Source organism: Chroicocephalus ridibundus, chromosome 19, assembly GCF_963924245.1.
Source record: "Chroicocephalus ridibundus chromosome 19, bChrRid1.1, whole genome shotgun sequence".
Taxonomy (NCBI): Eukaryota; Metazoa; Chordata; class Aves; order Charadriiformes; family Laridae; genus Chroicocephalus; species Chroicocephalus ridibundus.
This window is the reverse complement of record NC_086302.1, coordinates 7,206,782-7,230,417: the sequence shown is the minus strand read 5'-3', so window position 1 is coordinate 7,230,417 and position 23,636 is coordinate 7,206,782. Positions and strand designations below refer to the sequence as shown.

Below are 23,636 nucleotides of genomic sequence, written 5' to 3'. Positions count from 1 at the left end.
GCAGCGCACAGCACCCGGGCGGTGCAGGATCAGCCCTTCCCTGGCCACCACCGGCGACCTCGGTGCTTCAGCCCTGCAGGTGGGAAGGCACCTCAGCCTCCTGGGACTGGATGGCTGGGTCCTGCTGGGATTGCAGCCCCGTGCCTCAGTTTCCCCTCCACGGCAAGTGCTTCCTTGGGCACCGCTGCTGTCCCCGGTGCATGTTCCCCCCCGCCAGGGACACTGCTGGCACCTCCTTACCCTGTCCATGAGTGCCACCACCCCACGTCCTCCCCACCAAGGGGATCCCAAGGTCCGTTTCAAGGTCGTTTGCAAGGTCAACCTGGGTGGATGCGGAGCGGCACAAGCTCGGGATGAAGGGGTTCATCCCGGCTCCCTTCTGCGGGGAGACTTAAACGGGTTTGGAGCAATTCCGGGGGGGATGGAGCAATCGCCCGTGGGAATAAAGCGGGAATAAAGTGGGAAGACATGGCTGCGGAGCCAACCTCTGAGGGGCAAGACGAGGAATTGAGCCGCCTCGACCTCCTCGGCTTTCTCTCGGCGTCGAAACGTTTCCTCGCTGGGAGGCGAGAGAAAGCGAAACGTCTCGGCTCCGCTTTTAGAGGAGGGGGCAAATCAGAGGTGTAATATCGTGTTAGAGTTAAACGGATGGGATATTGTATTCAAGTTAAACAGATGTAATATTGTGTTGGATTTAAAGCGGCCTGCTCGCGGGGAAATCGGAAATTTGTGATGTTTGCTGGAAGGAAAAAAAACCCTTTCAAAGTTCCTCCTGGGGTGACGACCCGCTGCGGGCCCTCGCTGGGGAGATGGGAGCCAGGGAGAGCCAAATCCCCCCGAAACCTGCAGTTTTGGGAGGCGACGGGCCCAGCGGTGGCTCGGGGCTTTGTTACGGCGGGTGTAAATCAGGACAGTGATGGAGCATCTCTGTCCGTGTGGGGACAGCCTTTGCCCTGGGTTTCGGTGTTCCCGGCATCTCAGAGCATTGCGAAGGTTTGGGGGTGTCTCCCTGTGCCGTGCCTCAGTTTCCCCTTCCCTGTGATGGAGCCACAACAGGAGAGGGCTGGGGTTAACCTGCCTTGGGCAAAGGGCACTTTGCAACCCTTGGGCCACATTTAGACATCATCATCATCATCATCATCATCATCATCATCATCATCATTATTATTATTATTATTGTTATTGTTATTGCCGTTACCACCCCGACACCGCGTTTCCCAGCCCTCCTTGTACAGAATCCCCCAGGGATGGATGGAGCCAGGAGCACGGGTCGGGGGTGCCGGGCTTGGAGGACACCCAGCCACCTGGGTGCTGGCGTCTCCTGGGGTTCCTGGGGGTGGGTGACCTCGCACCCAGGGGTGCAGCCCACCCCGGGGGCCGTATCCAGCCCATGGACCCAGTTGCCGCTGGGCTCCTGGGGTGCAGCGTCTAGACAAGCGCATCCAGCCGGGGCTGCCGCCACGTTCCCATGGCAACGCTGCCGGATGCGGCGAAATGAAATAAATAACCGGGAATGGAAGGGGAGGGGGGTGGGAAATAGGCGAGAAGAAGGAAAGCCCGTGGGATGGCTGGTGGGTGCTGGGTGGGTGAGGGGGAGCCGTGGCGAGGGACCCCCTGCACCCAACTGCCCGCAGCCACGTCTGGAGATCTGGGATGCTTGATCCACGTGCCGGGAGTTCCTAAATCCAGCGATGCCGGCGTTGGGGGGCAGAAAGGGGCTATGCAGAGGCCAGGAGCCCCCCAAACCCCGCTGGCATCAATAGAGGGTTGCAACAGCTGGGGAACGACCCAATTTGCACCTCTTTCACCCCGCTTTTTGCTCCTGCCACCTTTTGCAATGGGGCTGCTCAGTCCCCGAGCATCTTCTCAGCCGAGGGCCGCATCCTGCTCATCACCGCCCGACGCCGCGCAGCGAGCGAGGCTCCGGCGCCTTTAATTTCTTTTCCTTTGCAATTTCAGGAAGGCTTTTTGCAAGTTGGAAGTAGGTCAAGAACTTGTTTCCAAGTCATTAAATGAAGTCCCTGGGTTCACAGCGGTGTTTGCACCTTCTTAATAGTCAATTCGCTCGCTTGCCGCTCATGGAAATCGCAGCCAATTTCCCTAAGTGGAGATGGGCAGCTCGCGGGGACGCTCCTCGGGCTCCCCCAGAGAGAAAATCAGCAAAATGCCTTAAACTGCCTCAAAAAGAGGGGTTGTGGGGGTTGGGCAAGCCTGCACAGGGTTTTCCAGGTGCTGGGGGGGGGGCTCAGGGTGGGGATGCGCACCCCGTAGCATCTTTCAGTTGCAAAATGGGGGCTGGGAGCTGGGCTTTGTGTTCCCTCCTGGGGGTGGGGGCAGGATCCGGCCGGTCCCCGGGAGCCCCCTGCGCTTCGTCTTGCCCCAGTGATGCTCCATCTGCTGCGGGCAATGTCCCTTATGGGGACCGACAGCATCGGGCATCACGCTAGCAGGCCAAATCCTGCCCCACGGCTCTGCCCGGGGGGGGGTGTATTTTCCCTAAACCCCAACATTTTTTTGGCCAAACTTCCTAGAAACAGGACATTTCTGCCCGAAACAACCAGGCCAGGCTGAGCGGTGGGGAGCGATGCTCTCGCAGCGTCTTCGGACACAGCACAGAGGGGAATCGGTGGTGGCGTAAAAAGCCCGAATCTCTTCCAAAACGCAGCGAAATGAGAAGTTAAATCCCCGGCGAGCCCCGGGCATATGGCGTGCGGGAGGAAATCACCCGGCTGAAGGATAATAACCCATCGGGGGGGCGGTACCGCGGCCCCACTCCGCTCCTGCCACGCCGCAGCGCCGAGGGCAGAGGGTTTTATTTAAGCCCGAGGCGCAGATGCTGCTGCGGAGATGAAGGGCAGCCGGCAGCCGGGAGCAGCATCCCGCCTGCGCCACTGCTCCGGCCGCGCCGCCGCCAAAAAAAGGCAGCTGGATCATCAGGCCTTTTCAAATCTTTAGGGAGAATATTTCCAGGGGGAGAACATCCTTTTTTTTTTTTTTTTTTTTTTTTTCCTGGGTTGGAAACTCCTTCTCATCTGTGGTTCGTTTTTTTTTCCCCCCTGTCTGAGAAAAAATTGCGGGAGGAAATATCCCCTTTCCCAGCCTGTGTGGTTTGGTGAAGAGCCTTGGAAGGCCGATGGGCAGGTTTGCTCCTGCCTGCAAATGTCAGAGCCACCTCCCCAGGGAGCAGCAGAAAAGCTGCGGTTTTGGTGATGGGGAAAAAAAAGAAAAAAAAGAATCCCTAAAAATCCCCTTTTCCCCAAGCTTTATCCCCTCGGGGCAGCTTCTGGCTCCTGGTGCGTTCAACCACCAAAAATTCTGGAGCAAGAATCCCGTTCCCGGGTGCTGGAGCACGGCTGAGAATCCCCACACTGCGGGGCGTCCTGGCGGGGGGGTTCACCCCTCTGCCCCCTCCCTCCCCATGGAGCCCCCGCGGGCTCCGGTGGTCCTGCATCCCGGCTGGCAGCGGGGGTGTGCCGGGCTGCTTCCCGCCCTGCCGAAAATGAGGTGGTTGGGGGTGCGTGGGATGGAGGGTGCTGCCACGCAGCCGGGTGGGACGGGACGCGTGGGACACAGGTGACGCGCGCGCCCACGCCTGTGATGCCCACGCGGCCCATCCGGCGGGATGCTGGGGAGGGGGGACAGGGCTGGGGGCGGCGGGGAGCGCCCCGATTCGGCCGGACACACAGTGATGGGGGCAATGGGCAGGCAGGGGTGAGTGCAGGCAGGGGTGAGTGCAGGCAGGGCATGAGTGCAGGCAGGTGTGAGTGCAGGCAGGGGGTGAGTGCAGGCAGGGGTGAGTGCAGGCAGATGGGGAGTGCAGGCAGGGCATGAGTGCAGACAGGGCATGAGTGCAGGCAGGTGTGAGTGCAGGCAGGGGGGAGTGCAGGCAGAAGGTGAGTGCAGGCAGGAGGGAGTGCAGGCAGGGGTGAGTGCAGGCAGAGGGGGAGTGCAGGCAGGGGGTGAGTGCAGGCAGAGGGGGAGTGCAGGCAGGGGGTGAGTGCAGGCAGGGGGTGAGTGCAGGCAGGAGGTGTGTACAGGCAGATCCTGAGTGCAGGCAGGGGGTGTGTACAGGCAGATGGTGAATGCAGGCAGGGGGGGAGTGCAGGCAGGGCATGAGTGCAGGCAGGGGTGAGTGCAGGCAGGGGTGAGTGCAGGCAGACCCTGAGTGCAGGCAGGGGGTGAGTGCAGGCAGACCCTGAGTGCAGGCAGATGGTGAGTGCAGGCAGGGGGTGAGTGCAGGCAGGAGGTGTGTACAGGCAGATGGTGAGCGCAGGCAGGTGTGAGTGCAGGCAGATGGTGAGTGCAGGCAGGGGTGAGTGCAGGCAGGGCATGAGTGCAGGCAGGTGTGAGTGCAGGCAGGGCATGAGTGCAGGCAGGGGGGAGTGCAGGCAGATCCTGAGTGCAGGCAGGGGGTGTGTACAGGCAGATCCTGAGTGCAGGCAGATGTGAGTGCAGGCAGGGGGGAGTGCAGGCAGGGGGTGAGTGCAGGCAGATGGTGAGTGCAGGCAGGTGTGAGTGCAGGCAGGGGGTGAGTGCAGGCAGGGGGGAGTGCAGGCAGATGGTGAGTGCAGGCAGGGGGGGAGTGCAGGCAGGGGGTGTTTGCCCACCTGCTGCCTGCTCCTGCCTCCACCTCTTGCCCCCCGCAGCCCCTGGGCCGGGGCCGGTGGCTGCTCCCCATCCTCAGCCGGAGCTTCCAATGCCGCTGGATCTCCCGGGCTCAGCCCGGATCCGGGAATCCCGACACCCTGGCTCATCCCTCACCTCACCCCTCACCTCACCCCCGGCATCGCCCAGCGCGCGGGGGCTTGCCCCAGGTTTTGGGGGGGTCTCACCACGCAGCTGCCCTCGGCCAGTCCCGGGGAGGAGGTTGGGAGAAAAGAGGGATTTTTAGGGAATTTCCCCCGCAACCATCCCCACCACCGAAACCACAGCTTTCCTGCTGCCGGCTCCCCGGGATGTGGCTCTGACATTTGGAGGCAGGAGCAAACCTGCCCATGGCCCTTCCGAGGGTTTTAATAAAGCCACACGAGCAGGGGAAGGGGACATTTCCCCCCTGATTTTTCCTAGAAAAAGGGAAAAAAATAGATGGGAAGAGCTTCACCCCAGAAAAAAAAGGGATGTTCCACCCTGGAAAGTGTTTTACCCAAGGAATAAAATGATGCAAACCCCTTATTCTGCCCCAAAAAAGCCCAGCCGAAGTGGCGATGAACCCTGGGACGGGGAAGGACACGCGGTGGCCTGGCCGGTGCCGTCCCCGCGGGAAGAGGGACGGGGTGACCGGTGTCACCCTGTGCCAATTAACGGGGCTGGACCCCTGTGTCACGGTGCCCGTCCCCACGTGACAGTGCCCCCCGTGCTGCGGACGCCTGGGGTCCCCTTCAGGGATGTCGGGGACAGGGGGCTTTTATTTAAAAGCAATAAAATACATAATCATGTATCCGGAAAAATCGCTGCCTGGGCACAGGGGGTGGCACGGCCTGAGATGCAGCTGGGGGCCGGAGGAAGGTCACTGCCCCGTGTCCCCAAGCATGGCTCCCTGCCTGCTGCACCCCAGGGTGGCGCTGGGGGGGCTCCAGGCTGGGCGAGGGGGCGGCGAGCAGCAGGGATGTCCCCAGAGCATCGCCCGGCACCCAGCCGTGGGGATCTGCACCTTCGGCGGGGGTCAGGGAGAGACGGGAGGGACCATCCATGAGTGAGCAGGATGGAGGGACTGTCCCCCCTGCCCAGCTCCCCCCGGGACGTGACCCCTCCCCAGCCCCCATCTCGAACCACCCCGTAATTACTGAGGCTTTAGGGATGCAATAATATATTTATGCGTCTGTGTCAGCAGACGTGTCATGTCCATCGCAGGCCAGGCGAGAGGACGGAGCGCGGGGAGGGGACAGCACTGCCTCCCCCGCGGAGCCCGGGGGGACCGGGGACGGCAGCTGGGCCAGTGCCCTCGCCCCGGGCCCCTGGTGACACATGAGTGTCACCTCCCCTGGGCACTGCGGGAGGAGGACGTGGATAAATGGTCCCTGCGATTGCCAGGACCACCCAGCACCCGGACACGTGTGCCCTGGGGTCACTTGTGTCCACAGGTGGCCACGTCCTCACGTCCCTTCGGTTTTGGTGGTAATTAAGTGGGGTTCGGAGAAGTCTCCAACAGGCACCAGGTGGGACAGAAATGATGGGAGGGTCTGCTGCCAAATCCTGCTTCCATAAATCCCGGGCAGGGTCGTGGGCTGAGGGTGCCGGGGTGGCTCCAGCCTGGGACAGTGGGGATGGCGGGACGAGGGGTGGCCCTGGGCCATGCTGGGACCTCGTGACCACCCTGTGGACATGGTGTCCACCTCGCTGTGCAGAGGGAGGGCCTGGTCCCTGCAGGCAGCCTGTCCGCTGCCGTGTTACGGAGCGGGGCAGGGCTGGGTTTATCTCCTCCTTCAATTGGAGAGACACAGGGTTGATGGGTCGCCTGGAGATGGTTACGCAGTTGGCTGGATGGCTGTGTCCAAAGAGTTGCAGCCAACGGCTCAACGCCCAAGTGGAGATGGGCAACGAGTGGTGTCCCTCGAGGGTCTGCACTGGGACCAGTACTATTTCATATCTTCATCAGGGACGCAGGCAGTGGGATGGGTACACTCTCAGCAAGTCTGCAGGGGACACCAAGCTGAGAGGGGCAGTTGGTGCGCAGGAGGGATGGGATGGCATCCAGGGGGACCTGGACAGGCTGGAGGAGCGGGCTGAAGTTCAACCAGGCCAAGTGCGAGGTCCTGCACCTGGGACAGGGCAGTCCCCAGTATCAGTACAGACTGGGGGATGAAGGGACAGACAGCAGCCCTGAGGAGAAGGACTTATGGGTGTTGGTGGGTGAGAAGCTCCACACGACCCAACAACATGCACTGGCAGCCCAGAAACCCCCTGCAGCCTGGGCTGCATCCCCAGCAGCGTGGGCAGCAGGGCGAGGGGGGGATTCTGCCCCTCTGCTCCGCTCTGTGAGACCCCCCTGCAGTGCTGCCTCCAGCGCTGGGGCACCAACAGCAGAAGGACACGGAGCTGTTGGAGCGGGGCCAGAGGAGGCCCCGGAGATGCTGGGAGGGCTGGAGCCCCTCTGCTGTGGGGACAGGCTGAGAGAGCTGGGGGGGTTCAGCCTGGAGAAGAGAAGGCTCCGGGGAGACCTTCCAGCCCCTTCCAGTCCCTAAAGGGGCTCCGGGAAAGCTGGGGAGGGACTCTGGATCAGGGAGGGGAGCCATGGGATGAGGGGGAACGGCTTCAAACTGAAAGAGGGGAGATTTAGATGAGATCTGGGGAAGAAATCCTTTGCTGTGAGGGCGGTGAGCCCCTGGCCCAGGTTGCCCAGAGAAGCTGTGGCTGCCCCATCCCTGGAGGGGTTCAAGGCCAGGTTGGACGGGGCTTGGAGCAACGTGGGCTGGTGGGAGGTGTCCCTGCCCAGGGCAGGGGGTGGCACTGAGTGATCTTTGAAGGTCTCTCCAACCGAACCCATCCGGTGATTCTCTTGATTCCAAAAGAACAAAACCAGCAGCTGCTGGGTAAGAAGATTTCTGGTTTAATCCTGCAGCGGGTCGGAGGGTGCTGGGTCAGGGATGCTCTTCCTGGAGGCCAACGCCGCCCGGCTGGGTTGCAGGAGGGATTTCCAACCTCAAAATATCACATCTGGTGAGGATGGGACATGGGGGAAGGTGCTCCCGGGTGTCTGTGCAATCCTCCTGGCGCAGCCGGAGCAGGATTCATCTCTCCCATCCTTATCATGGGGATTAAAAAGGACTGGGAAAACCCCAGCGCGTAGCAGGATGGGTTCGAGGAAGGTGAAGGTGCCATAACCAAGGGGTGAGTTGGGGACAGGCGAGATCCTTCCCGCTTGGATTTGGTGCCAGCACCCTTGAAAAACCCCGTTTTCCTCCAGTTCTGCCTCGGTGGCTCTGCCAGCCCAGAGCTCCCTGTCCCCAAGGGGCTGCGCAGGCATCCCCTCCTGCCGCGCTCCTCCCCGGGGACCGCCACGCGCGGATGGAGCCCGGTCCCCCCCCGTCTCGCCCACTTCGATTTCTCGATTAGAATAAAATCGTTGCAGGCAACGCGCTTCAATTAGCAGGACTCTGGCGCGCGCCTGCCCCCGACAAATTGCTACGATTTGCTGCGAAGGGAACTTTTGGGGCCGGTCGATAAACGAGAGAGTGTTTAATTAAGAGGGAGCCCTAAAACTCCTTGCATTGATCAGCTGCAGGTTTATCTTAATTAGCAGCGGGACGGCGTGTGATTCCCGGCCCTGCGCTCCCGGGAGCATGGCGGCTTTGATGGGGGAGCAGCAGGAAGAGCTGGAAGGGGAGCGCAGGGTGTTAATGAGGGTGGGTCATTAATGGGGCTGCCATTAGCCCGGGAAATACCCTTTGGAGGAGGAGGAGGAGGGTCTGAGGAGGATGCTCTGAGTCACCTGGGTTTGGGGAGGCCGGGGGGGTTGGATGCTGCCCGTCCCCAGGTTGCTGGGAGGTTTCTTTCGGAGCGCGCCGGGAGCTCGCAGAGCCCTCCCGGTGCTTGAAAGCGATGCTGAGCCCTGCGGCCGGGCTCGCTCGCCGCTCCCTTGCTTCGTTTAGAGCCAACCGTTGCTGACCGGCTGGCAGCGGCTGCAACGAAAAGCCTGGAGGGGCTTGAAGTTCGCTGCCGGAGGGGCAGCTCACCCCCGTAGGATCGGGCGAGGATGCCCCGGGGGCTGGAGCAGCCTGGGGGCCGCAGCGAGCGAGCAGTGAGGAGCGCTCGGAGCAAGCGGGGAGCATCGGGCCGAGCTGAAGGCGCCGCTCGCTCAGCCCCGCCATGCCCCGTGCGAGGGTTGCCAGGGCTGTGCCGCCCCCCCGCCTGCCCTGGAGCGGGGCCGTGCCTCAGTTTCCCCACTCCTGAGGGCGGGCGCGAGGGCTGTCACCCTGCCCTTGGGGTGCCCTTGGCGCTGACAGGTGGCGAGTGCGGGGGGAGCTGCAGACACAGAGCCGCCGTGTTCACGCTGCGTCTCCGTATTCCCCTTAACCTGAAGCAGGATCCGGCGAGGCTGAAAACCACGAGGTTTGCTTTTCACACGGAGGGAATAAACTGGAATGAGGGGGCGCACAGAAAGCAGTGCTTTACCTGCTGGGGCGGGGGGCGGGGGGGGCTCCGGCAAAGATTTTGAGTGCAATTAGCGGCCCTCGCTGTTCAGCCTGGAGAAGAGAAGGCTCCGGGGAGACCTTCCAGCCCCTTCCAGTCCCTAAAGGGGCTCCAGGAAAGCTGGGGAGGGACTCTGGATCAGGGAGGGGAGCCATGGGACGAGGGGGAAGGGTTTTAAACTGAGAGAGGGGAGATTTAGATGAGATATTGGGAAGAAATTCTTGGCTGTGAGGGGGGTGAGCCCCTGGCCCAGGTTGCCCAGAGAAGCTGTGGCTGCCCCATCCCTGGAGGGGTTCAAGGCCAGGTTGGATGAGGCTTGGAGCAACCTGGGCTGGTGGGAGGTGTCCCTGCCCAGGGCAGGGGGTGGCACTGGGTGGGCTTTAAGGTCCCTTCCCACCCAAACCATTCCATGATTCTATGACTGTGGTGGTTGCCCCTAATTTTGCGTCTCCTTGGGATGAAGAAGGATTCGGTTTGACCAGGTTTTTTCCCAGCTCCTTCTCCTTCAGCCTCTCCCAGCCGCATGGGCTGGAGTTGAGGAGCCAGGCAGTGTCACAGCCCGTGGGTGTAAGTAATCCCATCGCTCCGGCTCCATGGGATGCTCCGGGAGGCTCTTCCCAGCCCCATCCCTCGGCTCAGCCGCTCACCGGTACCCAAAACTCGCAGCCTTCCCATCCACCTCCTGCTAAGCAGCTCTGTCAACAGCCCCCAGATCGATGGGTGGCTATAAAACCCCGAGCACCGCGCTCCTTGTATCATTTATTATTTACATTCCTCAATTTAAAAGATTTACGGCCCCGGTTGTAAGTATTTCCAAAGGCTGTTTCCTCGGAGAGTTTAAATAGCGTGGAAGTGAATTAAGCCTCCATGCAAACAGCCTTGGTCCCGGCCCTGCGCATCCAGGGGCTGCCCGGCCTCCGCCGCTCCGTGGCTTTGCATCGCCTTTAATTGAACCCGGGGTCCTGCCGGCGCCGATCCAGCAGATCCCGTCCCGGGAGCAGGGAATGGGCTATCACAGTCCTTGGCTCTGCCTTTGGCTTTCCTCCCAACAGCTGGGCTAAACCAGGCGTTAATTAGAGCCCTTGCTAAGGCAATTCAGTGAGCGCGCGCTGCTTTACGGGTGGGGAAACTGAGGCACAGCTGGCGGTCGCGCACCCAGATGCATTAGCCGGGCCTCATCCTTGCGAAACACTTAGGGAAGGACTTTTGCCACCTCATTTATTTCCCCCCTGTAATTAGGACACATTATGTCCGGCTGGATGGGCAGGGATGCTGCGGGGCCCCGGGGCAGCCCCGCGGCCATAACCCCCGTGGGAGCTGCAGGGATGGAGCTCCCCTAAATCCAGGTCACTGGGGAAGCCGCCGGTGAATGGAGAGGAGGACGTAAAGCTTGTTTTCTCCTGCGATTTTCAGGATAAACTCCCGCTTCTCTGCCAGGATGAGAGCCATTGCAGCAGGAGGGGAAACTGAGGCACGGTGCCATGGGGACTCAGGGCCCCGGAGGTCGCGGAGGGTTTATTGGGCGAATCTGGGGCATCTCCAAGAGCAACGAGACAGAGCTGGGCTCTCAGAAAGAGGAATGGAGAGAGATTTTTTGGTTTGCAAAGCTGCTGGCAACACATCTCGCTGCAGCCCTTGGGGAGCGCAGTGTCAGTGCATCCCAAACTTCCCTAAAAGTTCCCTAAAAAACCATAGCCTCGTCAAGTCTCTGTTTTTTTTTCAACTTAAAACCATCGGTGGATGCTCCACGTTCCTGCCTCACCTTTGCTACCACCTTTCTTTAAACTAATCCCGTAATTAAGAGTAATAGACCCCGAGCCGGTAGCAAATGGAGCCATAATTAAGGGCTGGGATAACAGGCAGATCACCCCGGGTACTCTCCCTGATTCGGTGTGCCGTGCCATTTATTGAGCCGCATCACGTCCTTATTTATGGATTACAAACCATAACGGCGCTCAAACCCCGATGGCCTTAAGTAGGGGAAGAAGGCACGCGATGAGCTGGCCCCGACGGGCAGAAAAATCCCTTGCAAAATACCCTGTGCACGTCCTGAGCAGGGTGTTTTCCCTGGATAAGCTGAGCTCAGGGATAAACCCAGCCTGGAGGGTGATTTTTCAGCAGTGGCCGAGACCTGAGCGGTGGGGAAACTGAGGCACAGAGGGTGACAAGCTGACATCTCCCCGCTCCAGCTCCGAATATTCCTAACAGCCCCTCGCTGGCCGTGATGGATTCCCCCACCGCCCGCCAATGCATCACGCAGACGTTTCAGCCTATTGCAACTAATTATCCATGGGATTTCCCATTAATTACCGGCTGCTCTTTGCCTTTAGCATCCCGGGAGCTGCTGCGGTGACTGATGCCCCGCCGTAACGCCCGCGCCCTCCTTTGCTCCGTTGCAGGTAGCGGCGCTGGAAAGGCAGATCTTCGATTTCCTGGGCTACCAGTGGGCACCCATCCTGGCTAATTTTTTACACATCATGGCCGTTATTTTGGGTATTTTTGGGACCATCCAGTACAGATCCAAATACCTCATGATGGTAGGTACTGCCGCAGGTGCTGCTCCCCGCGCTTGGGTGCAGCATCGTCACCCCCAGGGATGGCTGAGCCCCAGGTGCCTTCCCGTATCCAAACCCACATCCCTGTGGATCGGGCAGGACCCAGGGAGCGGGGCGGAGGAGGGATGGAGCCGGGAGGGGGTGGTTGGGCACAGCGTGCCCTGACCGGCTCTCTTCCCGGCAGTACGCGGTGTGGCTGGTGCTGTGGGTCGGCTGGAACGCCTTCATCATCTGCTTCTACCTGGAGGTCGGACGCTTATCGCAGGTAACCACCCCCCCGGCACCCCCGTCTGCCTCCTCCATCCTCCCTCCATCCATCTCTCCATCCTTCCTGCTCTCCTGCCGCTTGCCCTCCTCCTCCTCCTTCTCCCGCCCCACACCTCTGCCCCCCAAAAAAGGGACCCAGCCCCTATGGGTGCCCCCACCCTGCTGGCAAAGCCTCCCCCCAGGTGCTGGGGGTGGCTCCCCGGGGGGGGGTCCCGGCTGCAGCAGCGAGCACCCAGCTGGGTGGGACGGACAGACGGACGGTCCAGGATGAGGTGTTGGGGGGGAGGGGGTGTTGGGGGGGGGGGTTCGAAGCGGGAGAGCAAAATTAATGAGGCCGACGACGCTTGTCGCTCATTAATCCCCGCAGCTCTGCCGGGGTTTATGGGGTACAGGAATTGGACGGCGGCGTTTCCGAACGCGCCAGCGAGGAGATAAAGCGGAGAAGGGACACGGGGGACGAGCGATGACGGGAAGGTTTGGGGCAGGGTCTGCAGGAGCTCGGCCCGCGGTGCAGGCAGGGATGGGGCAGGGCAGCGGGGTGGGGAGGAGGAGACACACACACACCCCCCCTGCTACAGATTCCCGATTTTCTGGGGTCTCCTGGGGCTCTGCGAGCACTGCTTGTCCCCGAAGCACCCGGCAGCAGCGTGCCAGCGGCTGGGCATCATTAATGGCTTCGAAAAGTCATCGTGGTGGCGATCGGGGTGAGGATGGGAGCGGGGCCGTGCCTCTCCGCATCTCTCCACCCCACCCCGGGGTGTTAAATTATAGCTCTGACCCCAAAAAAAGAGCAAAACTTAATGTCGTGATAACGCATCACTGCGTGGTTTGAGCATCCTCAGCCCAGGGTCGGGTACCTGTCCCGAGGACGTGCCCTGCTCCGGCATCCCGCTCCCGGCCCCGAGGATGCTGTTCCCGGCGCTGAGCTCAGGACATCACGGAGGGCTCTGGGAAACAGGCTCGGCCTCACTCCGCGGCTGCCCACAGCGGGGAAAAAGGCTTTTTGGGGCGTTCACAGGGACAACCCCACCTTCCTGTCTTGCTACAGGTCATCTGAGGCTCTTCTAAAAAGCTGAAATGCCGCAGAGGTGCAGCAGGCCCGGGGGGTGCAATAGGGGAGGATTCACTCCCACCGAGCGTTTTCGGTGGAAATCCCCGATCTCTCCGTGACGCCGCGATGCCAGAACACCCCCTCCTTGCGCTTCCCAGCGCCTGAACCCACATCCTTTGGTTTTAGGAAGCGAAACCCACTTCCTTTCTATTTTTTCCACCCCCACCCACACAAATCTTTTCCTCCCAGATGGGTGATTTCCTACAAGGGGCGCTCAGCGGGTTTCCCAGCCCCCTGCAGACCCACGGGCTGGCAGAGAGGGGCTGGGAGGACCCTCCGTGGGGTGGGTGCTCGCCCGGCCGTGCCCAGAGGACCCTCATTGGGGTGGGTGCTCCCCACCCGCGCTGTCCCCAGCTCCCTGGGCAGGGACATCGGCATCGACCCTGCCACGGTGCCTCCAGAAACCGAGCCCAGCCCCGCCTCCTGCTGCTTTTATTAAATTCCAGCTTGGCGAGCCTGCCGTGGGGAGGGCGCAGGGGATTAGCCCGGTGTCTCATCCGGCCCCGGTGACAGCCCGCGGCCGTGCCTTCCAGCGGGGAGGCTGCTGCCCCCCGCGCTGCCACCTAAAAGCTGGCGGAGATGGAACCGGGAGACTCCCACAGGCTGGAAATGGGTTTACGAGGAGCAAGGCTCCGGGGGATGGGGGGATGGAGCCCCAAACCTCTCCCTGGACTACGCTGATCCCACGGTCCCATCTTTCCAACAACTGGATGCAGCCGGCAGCATCACAAGCGGCTGCTTCTCTGCCTCGAGGCCAAGCTGCCGCGCTGGTGGCCGCTCTGTTACGTCCCTGAGGTCACCTGGGCATCGCGGCACACCTGGGTGATGTTTGACCAAATAGTCCGTGGCACCGGCATGGGAGGAAGCCCCAAACCCCGGGAACACCAGCGGCGGGTCAGGGAGACGCAGGGGTTTGTTGGCCGCGCTGCGCTGACGTGGTCCAGGCGGGTGCAATGCTCGTGGGGCATCCTTGGGTTGGGAAAGCCCATTTTCTGTCCACCTCCTCTGCAAAGAACCTCAGCTCCAAGGTCTGTGCCTCCTCCTCTGCTCCCCTCCCGCAGGACCGAGACTTCATCATGACCTTCAATACCTCACTGCACCGCTCCTGGTGGATGGAGAACGGGCCGGGCTGCCTGGTGACGCCGGTGATGAACTCCAACCTGGCGCTCGAGGACCATCACGTCATCACCGTCAGCGGCTGCCTGCTCGACTACCAGTACATCGAGGTGGTGAGCAGCGCCACGCAGATATTCCTGGCGGTAAGGGCAGCTGCCGGCACCTTTCCTCCTCATCCCTCATCCCAAATGGTGAAACGAGAGAAGAAGGACGATGGCAGGGATGGGGGGTGGGCAGAGGCGCCGCGGTCCACCTGGAGATGTCCCACCATCACACATCCATCAAGGGCTGGGAAGAGAGGAGCAGACGGAGCCCATGCCGGCACCCCGGGGCTGCTGCCCACCCCAAATCCCGGCAGGCTGTGGGCTGGATGCTGCAGGAATGGGGGGCTCGGGGTGTAACGGACCCAGGAGCGTGAGCCGCTGGAAAGGGAGGGTCCCCCCTTCCCAGTGGCTGTCACCCCGTGGGGAAGCGGGAAGGGGACGTTCCTGGATGCAAAGCTCCTGGGGAGCCTTGGGGGGGTTGCAAGGAAATAAAGCTTTAAAGGGAATTGGGGTCCACAGCAGCCGCCATGCCCCCGCCCAAGGGCACCCACTGCTCTGGGGGGCTCAGCACCCTCTGCGCTGCCATCCCCGCGCGCTGCCAGCTCGTCCCCCCAAGAGCCACCACCCTTGTCCCCCCCGGTGCGGTGCGGCTGGAACCACCTGACCTCGCTTCATCCCAAACCGGCACCCGCACCCGCCGGAGATGGGCTCCAGCACCGCCAGCCCTGATCCTGCCCGGCGTTCCCCCAGGATGCTCCCAGGCATCCACCGCGCAGCACCCACCTCCGTCCCCCCACCCAAACCGTGCCGGCCGCGGCGCCCGTCACCCCGATAACCGCCTTCTCTCTGCCCGCTTTTCTTTCCCAGCTCTTTGGCTTCGTCTACGCCTGCTACGTCAGCAAAGTGTTCCTGGAGGAAGAAGACAGCTGTGAGTGCCTCTGCTATCGGTCACGGGGCGGGGGGGAGAGCCGCAGCGCCGCAAAATGGCCCCGCTTGACGCCAGCCGGTGCCTCGCCGGGGATGGGGGAGCGACGCCTGGGTCGAAGGCGGGTGAAGGGATCAATTTAATTGGGGTTTTTGCCCCATTTTTCCATCCCCAGCGAGGCAGATGCGCTGGGGGGTGATGTGCCACCCCATGTCACCAGCGGTGTCCCCCCCCCCCCCGCCGCCAGCCTGGGGGAGGCCTGGGAGAGGAGGGGGAAGGGGACAGCGAGCCCTGAGCTGCCGCGTCTCCCACGGGACTGGCAGCACTCACAGGCTTCGGGTGCGGGAACGGGACGGGTTTCAACGGCGGGGTGGGGATTTGTCCCCGCAGCACCCACAAAGAAGCTGAGATGGGCCTCGGTCCCCACACCAGCGTCACACACCGAGTCCGGCTCCTGCCGAAGCCGGGATGTTTATCCCCGTGTGCGGCTGCTCAGGGGCAGATTCGGGGCCGGCATCGCTCCAGCTGCTCCCCGCTGACCCGAATTCAGGGCATCTCCCCCGGGACAGAGCATCTCCCCCGGGACAGAGCATCTCCCCCCGGTCCCTGGTCTGGCGTGGCAGCGGGGACAATCACTCTTGCTGTAAAAAGCCACTTCCAAGCCCTGATAAATTCATGGCAAATGCTGCTCCTGGTGTGGATCCGACCCCCTGGGGCTGTGGGAGAGCCGTGCTCCCTGCCCACGTCTCCCAGAGCCAGCCGTCACCTGCCTCCCCCTTTCGACAGCCGCTTGGGGACGAAGACCTGGGAAATACGATGTCCCCCCAGCCAGCATCCCCCGGGACAGCAGGGTGGCAGCGCCCTCCTCCCCATCCCGAGGTTCTTCACCCCAAAGCAAAGGGAAAACCGGCAATTTAAGCAAAGTGACGGCCTAATTTTTAGACAATCCTTATTGTGCTTTCCGATCTGCCAACGGTCCCTGCAAACATCTCTCCGGAAGCGCTGAGCACCCCGGCCTCAATTAACCAGGCGGTTAAGGCTGTAGCCATCCAACCGCATTAAATGTTCATCTGCCATTAATTAATTGGCACCAGCTGGCAGCTCCCGGCAGCCGACCGCAGGCAGGGATGTGCCATAACCGCCGGCGTGGCAAAAGCCACCCAGATGCGCTCAGCACCGGGCTCCTTCCCCGCAGGATCGGGATGGGCATCCCTACCGGCGCCCAGCGATGGTCCCAGCCCAGCCTGGGGGGTGCCGGGGTTCAGCATCCCCGTGTTTTTCCCCCGCCTTGTCCGCTGCCGGGAAGCCGGTGTAGCGGAAAAGGAAAATTTCCGTGTGAAATTGGACACTGCCTGCGGTAATAACTTGTTTCTGTACCCGGGGAGCTGGCAAAAGGGTTTATCTACCGCCGCCGGCTTTGAAGCGTGTTTGCATTCAAACAAACTCCTGCATTCAATACACTTTTAATATTAATGCTGCCGGAGCCCAAGATTCAAATGCATCTTTTTTAATGGAATATCTTATTAGATTTGGAAATGGATGGATGGCGTCAAAATTGAGAGCTGGCTGAATATTAAGTCGGGAAGATAAATACGCTGGGAGAACTGGGCTCCCCCCCCTCGAGCTCGCTGTTGTGTCTTGGACACCCGTGGGCGAACCCACCCAGATCACGGCTCCGTGGGGATTCATATCTTTGTTTTGGGGCGATGGGTCGTGCTGCGGCTCCCATAATGGCTTGGAAACGCTGGCTTGGCTGCGCGTGGTGGCCGTTCCGGGGCTGGCTGAGCAGCCGTTGAGGGTTTGGGTCTGGGGGCACGTGGGATGATGGTGGGAGAAGTTGGGGTACCCCCGGCTCCCGCCGCATCCAGCCGGGGTGAACGCTGGGGTCTGTCCCTCCAGCGAGTGCCCGGGGGGGCTCCTCGGGTGGGTGATGGATTCGGAATCGCCGGGCTGGAAATTGCAGCTGTGAAAACTGATATATAGGTGTCTGCAATTCCCCTAAATGACAGGCTTTAAACGAGATGTAATTCCCCCATAATTCTCCTTAAATGCCCACTCTGGAGACAATAACCGGGTAATTTTACCCACTTTGTCCAGCCTGCGACGCGAGGGCTGTTGTGGTGAGAAGAGCCGCAGGGACTCCTGCAAGTCGATCCTCCGTTTCTTGCCGGCGCTTTCCTGGGATGCTGCAGTGACCCGGGATGCTGCCGTGACCTGGGATGCTGCATGTCCCCGGGATGCTGCTGCAATCTGGGATGATGCCACGACCCGGGATGCTGCTGCAACCCAGGATGCTGCAGCGACCCGGGATGCTGTGCTTCCCTGGGATGCTGCATTTCCCTGGGATGCTGCCGTGACCCGGGATGTTGCAGGGACCTAGGATGCTGCGCATCCCCAGGATGCTGCAGTTCCTCGGCATACTGCCAGAACTTGGGATGCGGTGGTGACCTGGGATGCTGCAGTGACCCGGGATGCTACTACATAATGGGATATTGCATTCCCCTGGGATGCTGCACTTCCATGGGATGCTGTGGCAACTGGGGATGCTGCGGCAACTGGGGATGCTGCACTTCCCCGGGAGGCACCTGCAAACTGGGATGCTGCTGTGACCTGGGATGCTGCACTTCCCTGGGATGCTGTGGCAACTGGGGATGCTGCACCTCCTCAAGATGCTGCTGGAACCCGGGGCGCTGCGTGACCCCTGGGTGCCATCGGGGCGAGGGGAGGCAGGGAAACTGCCCCGCTGCCCTCCCCAGCTCACCTCGCTGCTCTCCCCGCTCTCCCCAGTCGACTTCATCGGCGGGTTTGACTCCTACGGCTACCAGGCGCCACAGAAGACATCACACCTACAGCTACAGCCGCTCTACACGTGAGTCCGCGTCGGGGAAAGCCCTGGGGATGCTGAGGGATGCTGAGGGATACTCAGGGGTACTCAGGGATGCTGGAGGATGCTCAGGAATACTCAGGGATGCTGAAAGATGCTGAGGGATGCTGAGGGATGCTGAGGGATACTCAGGGGTACTCAGGGATGCTGAAGGATGCTGAGGGATACTCAGGGATGCTGAAGGATGCTGAGGGATGCTGAGGGATACTCAGGGATGCTGGAGGATGCTGAGGGATGCCAAAGGATGCTGAGGGATGCAGGAGCCCCTCCAAGGTGCCTCGTCACACCTTCGTAACCCAAAAGATTTGGGTCTGTGAGTCCGCTCTTCCTCAACACCAAGCCCAGAGGCTGCGGCGGGGTTGGGGCTGGGGCTGGGGGGTTTTAGTGGGGTCGTGCCCTTCTTTTGCTTCTTGCTGCTTTTTCTTTGCCGAGCCTCGACAGGTGGGGGCTGCCCGGGGGGGACGGGGAGCAGCAGCTCTTCAGATAAGTGCAGCTGACTCCCCCCCCCCCCCCCCCCCCCGCTCCCTTACCCATTAAGCTTAACTAGATAAACGCTCAAATGAGATAAGGCTGCAAAATCTAAAGGGATTAGCCTCGTGCGGGCTTTGCCGGGTGCCAAAAATTAATTATATTTTAAGCCTTCTATGCAAATTCAAGGGCACGCCACGCAATTAGAGATGCAAAGAGGGGGCGGTGGGGGAACAGGCGCATTTGTGATACTGCTCGGCCCTCCCTGGGCGCTTGGGCACAGACAGTCTCTCGGGTGCCCACCCCAGTGCATGGGTGCGGGTGAGCACCCGTGGGTGCCCTGCCCCCCTGCATCGAGCTGGTTCCTCCCCAGGAGCCCCCCAGCCCTCCGGGTGGGAGCGGGGCATGGCAGGACGAGAGCTTCCCGGGATGGGGAACACAGATGGCGGTTTCACCGCAGCGTCACCCCAGGATGGGAGCGGTGCCAGCACCCGCGTCCCGGGGATTGATGTGGGTGTCTTGAGCTCCCCCCCCCCCACACCCCCGCCGGGTGCCCACCCTCAGGGGGACTTGGGAGAGCGTTGTCCCACAGATGGGACATGTCCCATGGATGTCCCCAGGGGACCCCTTCAGACCTGCCGTGGTGGGACGTGCAAAGCCACGGTGGCAAGGAGGGGCGGTGGGGAGGGCAGGGGCCGGGGGGAGCCCTGCCTGCCCCTCTTCTGCCTACAGCCTCCAGCAGTGCTGGGGGCACGGGGGGGGGCTGCCAGGGGGCTGCCGGGGGCTCAGCCGTCCCCGAGGGCTGCAGGATGAGCACTGAGAGCTGCAGCAGCGGGGGATATCGGCGGGAATACCAATTTTAGGTAGGGGGAATATCAATTCTGGGGTGGGGCGGGGCGGGGGGGGTGGAATATCAATTTTAGGTATACAGGGGACCCAAAAGCTGATGGCAGAGAAACTCCCTGCTGAGATTCCAGGATGGGGAGACCTGCGTGGGGCGCAGAGGTGCTGGGGACCCCCCTCTCCTCCCTTTCTGGGAGATGTTTATCCCAGCCCTGTATCCTCAGCAAAACCCACCCCCCCACCCCCCCCCCCAGCGCTCCCCCGGCTGCCCAGGACCTGGTTTGGGATGATGGGGGGAGTGTGGGGGGGAGGGGGGTGCACAGCCGTGGGGTGTGAAGCCAGCCGGGTACCGGAGCATCCCGTCCCGAGGTGACGCTGGGGACGGATCCAGCCCCGCTCCCTGCACCGACCCCGCGGGTGAACCCCGAGCCCTTCGCGGGCAGCGTGTGCTGGGGGCTGCCCTCCTTGTAATTAGGTTGCTTCCTAATTAAGCAAGCTCGCTCGGGCTGCCCGCATCCTCCCGGCCTTTCTGCAGGCGGGGTGCGGGGAGGGGGGACGACACATCGCGACGGGGACCCTGCCACCACCCCGCCAGCTCCCACTGCCCGCGGTCCCCGCCGTCCTACCCCAGCAGCTCATTAATAACCCACCCCCTAATTAATGCAGCTGTAATTTCTCTCAAGGGCGGCGGTGGCAGGTCGGGCTCAGGGACTCAGGGGGACGCACCCTGTCCCCGAGACGGGAGACGCCGGGTCCCGCGGTGGCACGGTGACAGCCGGGGGGACCCGAGGGGGTGCTGGGGCAGCCGTGACCCCGTTTTGGGGGGGGGGGGGGGTCTCACTGCCGCCGGAGAGAGGACCTACAAGGTGCCGTCCCTGCGCAAGGGAGCGGATCCAGCCACTTGTGTCCCCAGGGGACAGCCAGGCAGGAGGGCCACGGGGCTGGTCCTGGCCTGAGAAATTAAAGCTTTTTCTGCAGTTAGCAATTAGCTGTAATTGGATTAACGGCGGGCGCGGGGGAGGGTTTCCACCCAGCGGAGGGAGGAGGATGTGCCATGGCAGCTCCTCGGCCCCTTGGGTCCCTCCTGCCCCGCCGGGGTGGCACTGGGTCCCCCCGCACCCCGTGTCGTGGGTCGTCCCCCCCCCAAGACCGGGGCTCTCGCCTGTAAAATCCCGCCTCTGGCACATCGGGAAGGGGGGAAACGCGGATTGGGAGAGGGTGGATGAGTTGTGCGCATGCCTGCACGCACACGCACACGCACATACCTGCACACGCACACACCTGCACACACATATGCACACACCTGCACACACACACGCACACACATATGCACACACACGCACACACCTGCACACACACATGCACACACGTGCATATACATGCACACGCCTGCACACACGCACATGCCTGCACACGCATGCGCACACATGCACACGGCTGCACACATATGCATATACATGCACACACATACACACGCCTGCACACACACACGCACACACCTGCACATGCAGGCGCACACCTGCACACACATGCATATACATGCACATGCCTGCACACACACTGCACATGCCTGCACACACATGCATATACATGCACATACCTGCACACACGCACATGCCTGCACATGCCTGCACATGCATGCACACACACGCATACACATGCACATGCATGCACACACATGCACACACATACATACACCTGCACACACGCACACGCGCACATGCCTGCACACACATGCACACGCATGCACATGCGTGCACACACATGCATATACATGCACACACATATGCACATGCCTGCACACACGCATATACATGCACATGCCTGCACACACATACACACACATGCATATGCCTGCACACACATGCACACACACGCACATGCCTGCACATGCAGGCACACGCCTGCACACACACTCACACACACGCACATGCCTGCACACACATGCATATACATGCACATGCCTGTACACACATGCACACATACGCACATGCCTGCACATGCAGGCACACACCTGCACATGCCTGCACACACATGCATATACATGCACGCACATGCCTGCACACGCCTGCACACACCTGCACACATATGCACATGCCTGCACGCACATACGTGTACATGCACACACATGCACATGCCTGCACATGCATCTGCACACACCTGCACACGCATGCACACGCCTGCACATGCATGCACACATGGTGGGGACAGGAACACATCGGGGCTGCCCGGCCTGGCCCCATTTTCTCTCCTACCTTTCGAGGGGGTGAAAGGAGAGCGGTGGCCCTGTGAGAACCACCTTGGGTCACCCCAGCAGGTCCCTGTCCCCCGGGATGGACAGTTGGCGGCTGCCCGCGGTTGTGACTCCTTGTCCCCCCACGTGGGGACATGTGGCGGGGATGATGTCCCAGACCCTGGTCTCCCCCCTAACGCCTCGTGTCCCCTTCTCTCCCCAGATCCGGGTAACGTCCTCCCGCCCTGGATCCGGCCCCGGCCCAGCGTGGGAGCCAGAGGCCACAGGACCCCCCCTAGAGCGAACTGTCCCACACCTGATGACACGACCCCCGGCAAGGGGGGGGACACGACGCCGAGGCGCCCGGTCCCCTCCTGCCCCCCCACACCCCGCAAGACCCGCGAGGATGGAGCTGGGAGCTGCACATCCATCCCACCCGGGATGTCTCCGAGCCCAAACCTCTCACCCACAGCAGGACTGGGGGGGCTGGATACCGGGGGACGCCCCCCCCAAGCTGTGCCACCCCCCCCAGGCTCCCACGGCCTCTCCGGGATGGGGACATGGGGACACGTGGGGAGGTGGCATCACTCGCCGGACACTGTTTTCTTCTGTTTCTCCCAGCCTGGTTTTTCCTTGGAGCAGCGGGGTCCTTCCCAGCGTTCCGGGCAGCGGCAGGGCGGGGGCCTGGAGCGGGACTGGGGCAAAAACCAGCCAGTTTGGAGCAAACTGGGACTGGGAACGGGGATAAACACCGCTTTGGGGACAGCAGGACACAGAGAGCAGCTTTGTCCTCCACGGGGTTGTGACAATTCCCTGAAACACCTGGTTTGGGAGTCGGGCTGGCCCCAAAAATGGGGGTTTTGCTCCCCAAAAGAATTTTCCAGTCCCTCCTGGATGGATGAAACGGCATCGAAGGGGCTGGATCCGGGATTCCGGGATGCTCCCCCCGCCCCGAGGAGCTGGATCCATCCGTCAGCATCTTGCCTTGCCCCCCCCCCCAAAAACCTGGGGATGGGAGGGGGGGGAGGGAGACAGAACACCCCAAAATCCCCCTGTGAGTCCCCCCCCGCCCCCCCCGCCCCATCCCTGCTGAATTTTTTGGGGGGGTTTTGCTCAAGTTTGGCAATACTGACGCTGCTTTCGCCACAGCCCCTTTTCGGCTGTTTTAACGAATCTAATGAATGTTTTGGGTTGGTTTGTTGGGTTTTGGGTTTTATTTTTTTTTAATTATTGGGTCGGTTGGTTGGTTTTGGTTTTGTTTTTTTTTTTAATTTAAAGTGCCTGAGTAGACTCTGGCTGAGCACGACCCCCCCCACCACCCCACCCCTGGCGAGCCTGTGCCGGGCCCCCCCCGCAAGGCCGACATCGTGCCTTCAGCAACGCTCTGCCCACCCCAGCGCTGCCCCGGTGCCCCCCACCCCCTCGCTAAAGGGGGGGGCAGCTCTCCAACCCCCCCCCCCACCACCACCCAGCCCCTCCATCCATCCATCGCGGGGCTCGGATGCAGATCCGTCCTTCAGGCTCGGCGGCAGAAGAGGGGCGACATCGGCACGTGGGAATTTTGGGGGGGGGTGGGGGGGGTGGATGGAACGCGTGAGGTCTGTTGGGCAGCGATCGCTTTTCCAAATGACGACGAGCTGGGAATTCAAAGCCTGGGAAGAAGCTGGAAGGAAAAAAAGTAGTTTCCCGAAGCGTCCCGGCTCCCCCCGACCTCCTTGTCCTCCTTTTTCTCCCGGAGGCGGGATGCGGTTTCTCCTGGATCCCTGGATCTGGCCCCAACCCCACCCTTTACACCTAGAACCGGGATGGGGCGGGGGGGGGTGTCGCATGAATTTGGCCTCCCAGGGGTTTTTCCTCCAGTTCTGGGGGTTATTTGGGGATTTTTTTTTTTGCAGCCCGGAGTGACTTTTTGTGTCCTTCCCATCAAGCAGCCGCCAAGTGCCAACGACCGACACTGCCCGAGCCCCAACCCTGGGCCGGGGACGGGCCGCGACCCCCCCTCCTGCCAGCCCCTCCGCCGCCTCCAGCCAAGCCGCGAACTTTACAGGCAATAATTTTCTC

General features: G+C 61.7%; 1 protein-coding gene across 1 annotated transcript in view; it reads left to right on the top strand.

The window, feature by feature from the left end:
- Positions 1-22,847, top strand: part of NKAIN1 (sodium/potassium transporting ATPase interacting 1) — a 39,762-nt gene extending 16,915 nt beyond the window's left edge. The window contains exons 3-8 of the mRNA XM_063355839.1: positions 11,529-11,666; positions 11,869-11,949; positions 14,124-14,321; positions 15,090-15,150; positions 17,935-18,016; positions 21,799-22,847. Of these exons, the coding sequence (XP_063211909.1) occupies positions 11,529-11,666; positions 11,869-11,949; positions 14,124-14,321; positions 15,090-15,150; positions 17,935-18,016; positions 21,799-21,808 (570 nt within the window). The 3' untranslated portion in view covers positions 21,809-22,847. The remainder of the gene's footprint in view (positions 1-11,528; positions 11,667-11,868; positions 11,950-14,123; positions 14,322-15,089; positions 15,151-17,934; positions 18,017-21,798) is intronic.
- Positions 22,848-23,636: the final 789 nt, after the last annotated feature.